The sequence below is a fragment of the Myotis davidii genome, unplaced genomic scaffold, assembly GCF_000327345.1.
Source record: "Myotis davidii unplaced genomic scaffold, ASM32734v1 scaffold762, whole genome shotgun sequence".
Taxonomy (NCBI): domain Eukaryota; kingdom Metazoa; phylum Chordata; class Mammalia; order Chiroptera; family Vespertilionidae; genus Myotis; species Myotis davidii.
This window is the reverse complement of record NW_006293699.1, coordinates 351,943-359,565: the sequence shown is the minus strand read 5'-3', so window position 1 is coordinate 359,565 and position 7,623 is coordinate 351,943. Positions and strand designations below refer to the sequence as shown.

The 7,623-nt window shown below is 58.6% G+C and overlaps 2 protein-coding genes across 2 annotated transcripts in view; one reads left to right on the top strand and one right to left on the bottom strand.

Moving 5' to 3' along the window:
- The window catches only part of SMARCD3 (SWI/SNF related, matrix associated, actin dependent regulator of chromatin, subfamily d, member 3), a 5,682-nt gene extending 3,718 nt beyond the window's left edge, over nucleotides 1-1,964 (top strand). The window contains exons 7-11 of the mRNA XM_006767275.2: nucleotides 610-707; nucleotides 864-999; nucleotides 1,251-1,373; nucleotides 1,489-1,590; nucleotides 1,802-1,964. Of these exons, the coding sequence (XP_006767338.1) occupies nucleotides 610-707; nucleotides 864-999; nucleotides 1,251-1,373; nucleotides 1,489-1,590; nucleotides 1,802-1,855 (513 nt within the window). The 3' untranslated portion in view covers nucleotides 1,856-1,964. The remainder of the gene's footprint in view (nucleotides 1-609; nucleotides 708-863; nucleotides 1,000-1,250; nucleotides 1,374-1,488; nucleotides 1,591-1,801) is intronic.
- A 129-nt stretch (nucleotides 1,965-2,093) lies between these two features.
- On the bottom strand, nucleotides 2,094-7,617 carry CHPF2 (chondroitin polymerizing factor 2). The gene is made up of 4 exons (XM_006767276.2): nucleotides 6,243-7,617; nucleotides 5,260-5,824; nucleotides 4,435-4,617; nucleotides 2,094-3,519 (listed from the first exon to the last, which is right to left on the bottom strand). Exons 1-4 carry the CDS (start codon nucleotides 6,527-6,529, stop codon nucleotides 2,221-2,223), a joined length of 2,334 nt encoding a protein of 777 aa, XP_006767339.1. The 5' UTR covers nucleotides 6,530-7,617; the 3' UTR covers nucleotides 2,094-2,220.
- Between the last annotated feature and the right edge of the window lie 6 nt (nucleotides 7,618-7,623).

The following is a 7,623-nucleotide window of genomic DNA, read 5'->3' as shown; positions in this document are numbered from 1 at the left end:
AAACATCAATGTGAGAAACACATTGACTGGTTGCCTCCTGCATGTGCCCTTATGGGGCTGGGGATAGAACCTGCAACTGAGGTATGTGCCCTTGACCCAGAATTGAACCCGTGACCCTTCGGTCCACAGGCTGACGCTCTAACCACTAAGCAACCAGCCAGGGCAGTAGAGATTCTTCTTCATACATTTTAAATAAATACAGCAGATAAACCTGAGGAGTAAAAAGAACAGTTGATGTTTATTGAGCACATACCATGTGTCAGGCAGGTATGTTCCAAGCACGTTGAGTGTACTGATGCACTGAATTCTAACCACAACCCTGAGAGAGGGATACTACTATTATCCCCATTCTAGAGATGAAGAAACTGAGGTCTGAGTCATTAAGTAACTTGCTCAGGCTGCAGAGTAAGTAGTGGGAACAGGATTGGTATCTAGGCAGGCAGACCCAGGGTCCATCCTCAACCACTGCACCGCACCAGCCCATGGGCCCCTAGTTTCAGACCTGTGACTCAGATGCTCCTGGCTTCTTGTGGCCTTTCCAGGATGGATCTAGAACTGTAGTTATGCTCTTTCCAAGCACAAAAGAGTGACCTCTTCCTCCTGCCTCAGATTTTTGATTGTCCCCGGCTGAAGTTTTCTGAGATTCCCCAACGCCTCACAGCCCTGCTGTTGCCCCCTGACCCAATTGTCATCAATCACGTCATCAGGTGAGGCCCCGGCTTGCTCCTCAGACCGGGGAATCATTTCCTCCTGTCCTGCCTGTCCCTCCCATCCCAATGCCCCCTCCCTCCCCACTGCGTCTGCCCTGGGGCCCTTGGCCTCTGTGGAGGCAGGTGAACTCCAAGGGCTGGACTTCCTGGCAGCGTGGACCCGTCGGACCAGAAGAAGACGGCGTGCTATGACATTGATGTGGAGGTGGAGGAGCCACTGAAGGGGCAGATGAGCAGTTTCCTCCTGTCCACGGCCAACCAGCAGGAGATCAGCGCTCTGGACAGTAAGGTGGGGCCAGAGCCCAGAGCTGCAGTGGGATGTTAACCCAGAAATGACAGAGTACAGACAGAATAGACTCGCGCATGGGCCTAGAGAGAGATGAAGGACTTAACACCCCCTCCCCTGGGACTGCAGAGGCCTGGGGCCCGAGGGACTGTTCTTCAAAGGAACAGCAGCAGCCCTTCCCCCTCGTGTCTCCCTCCCCCTTCCCCCTTCTTCCACATCACCACAGCCAGGTGAAAGCTTCTGTCTACCTGTAGATCCATGAGACGATTGAGTCCATAAACCAGCTCAAGATCCAGAGGGACTTCATGCTAAGCTTCTCCAGAGACCCCAAAGGCTACATCCAAGACCTGCTCTGCTCCCAGAGCCGGGACCTCAAGGTGAAGGGGACTTGGGGAGCACTGGATGGAAAACAAGCATATCAGGAAGACAGTAAAGGTTGTACACAGGGGCGGGAAGGGCCCGGGTCAGGGCTGATGCCACTCTCCCCCCCAGGTGATGACAGATGTGGCAGGCAACCCTGAGGAGGAGCGCCGCGCTGAGTTCTACCACCAGCCCTGGTCTCAGGAAGCGGTCAGCCGCTACTTCTACTGCAAGGTGTGATGGGGCCCGGGCACCTTAGGCCCCTTCTCACTGAGAAACTTCCTTCCTCAGCCTCCAGCGCCCTTGCCACTCCACCATGTCCCTCACCTCCTGGGAGCCCTCCCTGCTCCCAGATGCTCTTCCAGGGTGGGCAGCGGGTGGTTGGGGTCGTCCTGTCACTCACCAGCAACACTGTAACCCTGCTCCTGCTCTTATTTCTCTAAAGATCCAGCAGCGCAGGCAGGAGCTGGAGCAGTCGCTGGTGGTGCGCAACACCTAGGAGCTCTGCAAGTGAGCACCGCGGGCCAGCGCCGCCTGACCCAGGCTCTGCCAGCACCCCTCTGCCCACCTGTGGGAGGTGGGGAACTGGATTAAAGGTCATTCATCTGGTAGCAGCTGTGTGGTCATTGGCAACTGGGAGAGAGGAGGAAGGGGAGGCAGTAGGTCCCTCTGGGAAAACTCCCCAGCCCCTCCCTCAGAGCCTTCTCCTGACTCCGTTTCCCTAGACCTAAAATCACTTTGGCAGAAGACACTTTTAATCACATTTTCTTATTTAAAAAAAAAATACAGCCACAAGCTCTCCATCCATCTTGCCTTGCCCGCCTGGGGCTGAGGCAGAAAGGGGAACCACCTGGCAGGCCGAGGCTAGGTGCTGTTGCCCTGCTCTTGCTCGAACAGGGCCATGGCCAGCTGGGCCCGGCCAGCCAGCCCCTCCAGGTTGCTCAGGCGGCAGCGGTGATAGAGTTCCTCACTGAGCCGAGGGCTGCAGTCCCGCAGGGAGAACTTCTGCACCAGCCCTGGCTCCACGGCTCGGAAGAGGTGGAGCCCTGAGAACCGGAGGAACACATCCATCACCTCCAGCCCCTCCAGGGCTTCCTCCTCTTCCTGGCCTGCCAGTTCAGCAGCCAGCCGCGCGCGGGCAGCCAGGTAGTCGGCATTGTAGAAGCAGCCCTCCGCGGAGGCCTGGCGGTCAAACCGGCCTCCTCCGGGAGCCCCCCGGGCAGGGTCAGCACCAGGAGGGGATGGGGGGTCAGGGCCAGCCCCCGGGGGAGACTTCTGTGGTGCCAGGGCGGGGTGGAACTCCTGGAAATGGACGGGGAAGAAGGCCTGCCAGCCAGAGATGGCATTCATGCGGCAGCGGTTGAGCACCTCTGGTCCCGGCCGGGTCCACACAGTGGTGAGGAAGAAAAGCGTGTCCACCGGGTGCTTCTTGGACACCACGTCCATGAGCCGTACCTGGGAAGGGGCCTCCGCCCGCACTGCGAGCCAGGCCAGCCTTGTCCCAGGGTACCGTCGCTCCAGCTCGGCCACTGCAGCCTTCACCCCGAGAAACGGGTCCAGGGCCCCTCGGCCACCTTCCTGTGGCCCATAGACCAGCAGGAGGGTGAGCAACACATGCTCTCGTGGCTCCAGAACGCTGGCCGCAAAGGCCTCGAGGAAAGCAGGGGCCAAAGCAGCTTCCGCCACCAGGAGCGGCAGCACCAGCTGCACACGGGTGGCCTCTGTGACATAGGGCATAGGCAGGATTTCCACTCGACTCAGCGGCCGAAGCAGGCTGACCCTGCGGGCCAGAGCCCGCCGGTGCCCACGCTGCGTCACAGCTTCCAGCAGTAGGTCCAGGGTGTACTCCATGCCCCGCGCTGGGTCAAAGCGCCGGTAGCCATTGAGCAACCGCTGCTTCTGGAATCGCAGCCGGGGCTGATAGCGCCGATTCAGCTGCTCCAGAGCCGTCTCCACAGCATCGCCCACGTCCGCCCGGCTCGCCCCTTGCAGTGGGCACTTGGGCGCCCCATCTGCACAGGAGAAGGTGTGCTGTTCTGTGAAGTAGTCCCAGCCCAGCACCTCAAATCGAGAACGTGGTGTGAACGGGGCCGGGAGCCCCACAGGCCAGCTCAGCCCTGCCTCCCCCTCGGGGGTCAGCACGGTCAGGTTCCGGATCTGAGCCTAGGGCAGGAGGGACACATAGTTAGTCAAACCGGGGGAGCTAGGTCGTCCTCAGGACCTGACCCGCCTGGGCTCTGCGCCCTGTCCTGACACTTAGTGGGGTTCCCCTTGGCTAATCACTCAATTCCCTGTACCTTACATCCTTCCTCTATAAGCGCAGTAGGCATATGAATTACATTCCCTGTACACAGATGCAGTGAGGCGGCCGGCGGGGAGGAATGTGCTTTGGCAGACAGACCTTAAAGCATCCTGAAATACAAAGCTCATCGGCTCCTCCTCCAAAACCCAAAGTACTCCCATCCTCCTGAGAACACACCTTTGTGTGCACCTGTTCTCCACCTCTGACAACCCCACAATAAACTAGAATATTCTTCAAACCCATGGTTTTTTTAGGACAGTGATAGAAATTAGGGGACTTTGGGGTTGTGGCCTCCTTGGTGGAGAGGCACACTGTTCCGAGCCCTGACCCTCTCAATTCACCATCAAACCCTTCTAACTGCATCCGGGTCTTTCCAGGAGCTCACCTAATGATTGGCCTGGACCCAAGAGCCCCTTCTCTCTGGAGCTGCTTTAAATTTAGGTACACTTAGCCCTAGCCTGTCTGGCTCCGTGGATAGAGCACTGGCCCGAGGACTAAAGGATGCTGGGTTTAATTCCAGTCAAGGGCATGTACCTCATTTGCAGGCTTGATCCCCGGCCCTGGTCGGGGCATATGTGGGAGGCAACCAATGGATGTGTCTTGTCTCTCTCACATCAATGTTTCTTTCTGTCTCTCCCCCTCCCTTCCACTCTCTCTAAAAATCAATGGAAAAATATCCTCGGGTGAGGATAAAAAAAAATTTAGGTATGGTCAGCTTCTTCCTACCCCCCCAGCCTCCCCCTCAGCTGCCACTCACTCCAGCCGACCCGGCTCACCTGCAGTTGCTCTATTTCGCTGTACGTCTGCTCCAGCTCCAGGGTGCTGAAGCGCTTGTGGAGCCGGTACATGAGGGTCCCCTCCGATACAGGGTGCACGGCAAAGGCACTCAGGAAAGCCGAGCTCCCCTCCTTCTCCGGGTCTCTATTTTTGGCCAGTTCAAATGAGCGATACTGCTGCCCCTAGAGGGACCAATCACACCAATCAGTGCCACACACAGAGGGCTGCCCGTCTCAACCAGCCCTGACCAAACCCGGCATTCACCCCTATAACTGCTGGTGCCGTGCAAGGACAGAGGAAGCGGGGGCTCAGTCCAGTGTCCCCTTAACCTTGGCCTTACCCTCACTGCTCAATTTTGGAAAAAAGAATGTTCAGTAGGCAGCTAAGGGTACCCTCTTCCCCAGAGAGCCCCACTGTTTCTCCAGGGAATGAACACCACGAGCCAGCGAGTACTCCTACGATACCAGTCCCAGAGACAGGGCAGCTCTCAGGGCTAGAACAGGGATTACCTCACTTCTCCAGGAGCGTAGCCATCTCTAGAACATTCCCAGATTGTTCACGACTGTACGTGTGTCAGGGCAGATGGATGGAGGACTGAGGAGGGGCACCTTTCTATCTTCTCACAGGGTCCCTGACAAGATGCCCCCGGGGCTAAGACTGCCTGAGGGCAGGAGGGCAGCCAGAGGCATACTCCCTATCTGTGAAGGGCAAACCAGAGGCAGCATGTGCTGCTGGGAAGGAGCCAGCATCACCTAGCCTGGAGACCAATCCCTTAGTCACTACTAAGTTGTCAGGGACCCCGCCAGACTTGAAAGGGCTGTCACCTGGTGCTGTGAGACACAGCCGATACCCAGTGAGTCGATGAGGCAGCGGCCAAGCCACTCGTCAGGACGGGCACTGAGAATGTCCCCTCGGCAGCCATCCAGATGTGGCCGCAATCGAAGCAGGAGACTCCGAGACAACAGGTAGCCAAAGCCCCCATGGCAGTACCGGGCCTGCTCGCCGGCGCCAATGAACTCCTCCGCCCGGCCCAAATACAGGTCTTGGTTGATGCTGAGGTGACCAGCAAGGGCTGCCAGGCGGGGGGCCTGCACATACGTGTCATCCTGCATGATGAAGAACCAGTCGTAGTCGGCCCCAAAGTGTGTGTGGAGATGGCGCAGGGTCTCTGACATGAGCCAGGCCGGTCGCTCGTCCCCATGAGATACCACCTGCATCCCTGCTGGAGCCCGGGCCCCCCGCTGCCCAGTGAAGTAGAGCAACCGCGGGAAGTGGTGGGCCACTGTGCGGTTCACAGCCACGGCCAAAGTGGACAGCGTGGCCCGGGAAGTCAGGACAGCCACCAGCAACCGCTCCCGAGAGCCCAGCTCTGTCTGGATGTACCGAGTCCTGTGGAGAGACCAGTCTGTCAAGGGTCAACTCCCTCATCTCAGGAACCCAGGCTGTATAGCATACACATCCCTCTAGAAATGAGGTAGTTGGAGGTGAGAAAAGAAGCAAGAGACCTCCTCATTAGTATTAATTAGCTCCTGGAGTAAGCATCCTCTGAACAGCTGACATTGGCGAGGGGTTTACTAATGATGGACTAGACGAAGTAGATGCAATTCCTACCCTAAGAACATCCAGCACTAATGTAACACCAATAGGTGAGACTTTCTTAGACTGAGGAAGCGGGGAAAAAGAAATAGAACCACAATGGTAAGAATTGCTCCACGGGGCCCAACACACATTACCACTAAAGGCAGAGGCAAGGCCTTAGAGCAGCCCTAAAGTGGGGTCGGGGGCTATGCACGCATGCAGCTCTCACCTCAGCACCTTCTTGTAAGGCTTGTTGGGATCCCTATAGTAGGGGACAATCCGGGGTTTGAACTCTTCATCACTTTGGTCAAGCCCAATTCTTGAATCAGGATTCCGCAGGCCTCCTGGTTCCCCCACAGCCTCTACACAGGGATCTTCTCCCTCACCCTGGATCCAGGAAACCCGCAAGAGGCTCAGGCTGCATCCCAGAGACAGCCCCAGGATGAGGGGCAGCGCTGGTCGCAGAAGAGCCAACAGGGAGCTCAGTCGCATGGTGGTAGGCCCTGCTGTGCGCATGCTCCGGAGGGCACAGCCAAGGATCACTCAGTGGGTTGATGGGTGCCAGGTCAGTGGTGGGCATGCAGTTTTAACCAGGGAACCTGGGGCCCATGAGCTCAGCAGCAGAACAAGGCGTGTTTGCGTCCAGGCCCAGCATCCCCAGTAAGCTGGACGGTCCCGTCTTCACAATCCTGTCTGGCTGGTCTCCAGTTATCAAAGTGCCAGATCTAACCCTCAGTCCAGACAGTAATAAATATTAGACTCCAATTCGCCCACTAAGGGCTTATGGCCTGTCTTCCTGTAGAAAAGGGAGGCAACAACACTCACTCCTGCTAAACGGAATCCAAAAGGCCCACGCACATCTGTAGACCAAGTCAGGAGCCAGCAGCAGCTGCTGTAGAAGGGGCAGGAGAAAGCACCTGCTGCATCGGAACAGGGCGCCCCCCGAGGCGCTGCCCCCAACCCTGCCCCGGAGCCTGGCCTGGCGGCCTCACTCGGGCTGCTGAAAGGGATCAGGGCCTCTTCCTACTCCACTCCCGAGTGCCAAGGAAACACGGGCGGGAGGGACCCTCCGCCCGCTCAGGACGGGGCGAGAGCCACTGGCATGGCACACGGAAGCTCTGCCCACCCAAACGAGGGGCAGAGAGCGAGCCCCAGCCCCCAGCACTCAGAGGAGCACGGTGGCTGCCGGGGCCATTTTGCAGCACCTCCTTCCCCAAGCCCAGACGCTCAGAGGCGGGTGCTGCCACCTCCCTCTCCGGGAGGACAGGAGGCAACTGGCAGTAGCTGCGGAGGGCGGTGTCAGAGCCCCTCGCTGTCCGGTCGTCCCAAGGTTCCCACACCAAACCGAACCGAGAGGCCGAGGAGCGGCTCGAGGCCACGCGGCTTCTGGACAGGCCGGCCGCGGTGCTCCCTCTGCGATCACGGACCCATCCCAGTCCTGGAAAGAAGGCTCAAGGCGACTGTTAGCTGTTCGTCTCCAAACGAACAAAACCGGCTGCGTCACGGAGCTGCCGAGGGCGAGGGACTGAGAGGAGGGCAAGGACCCCGTGCCCGGGGCTCCCGCGGGGCCGCAGGGGGAGGCCCGGCAGCAGGCCCGGGGGGAAGCGGGG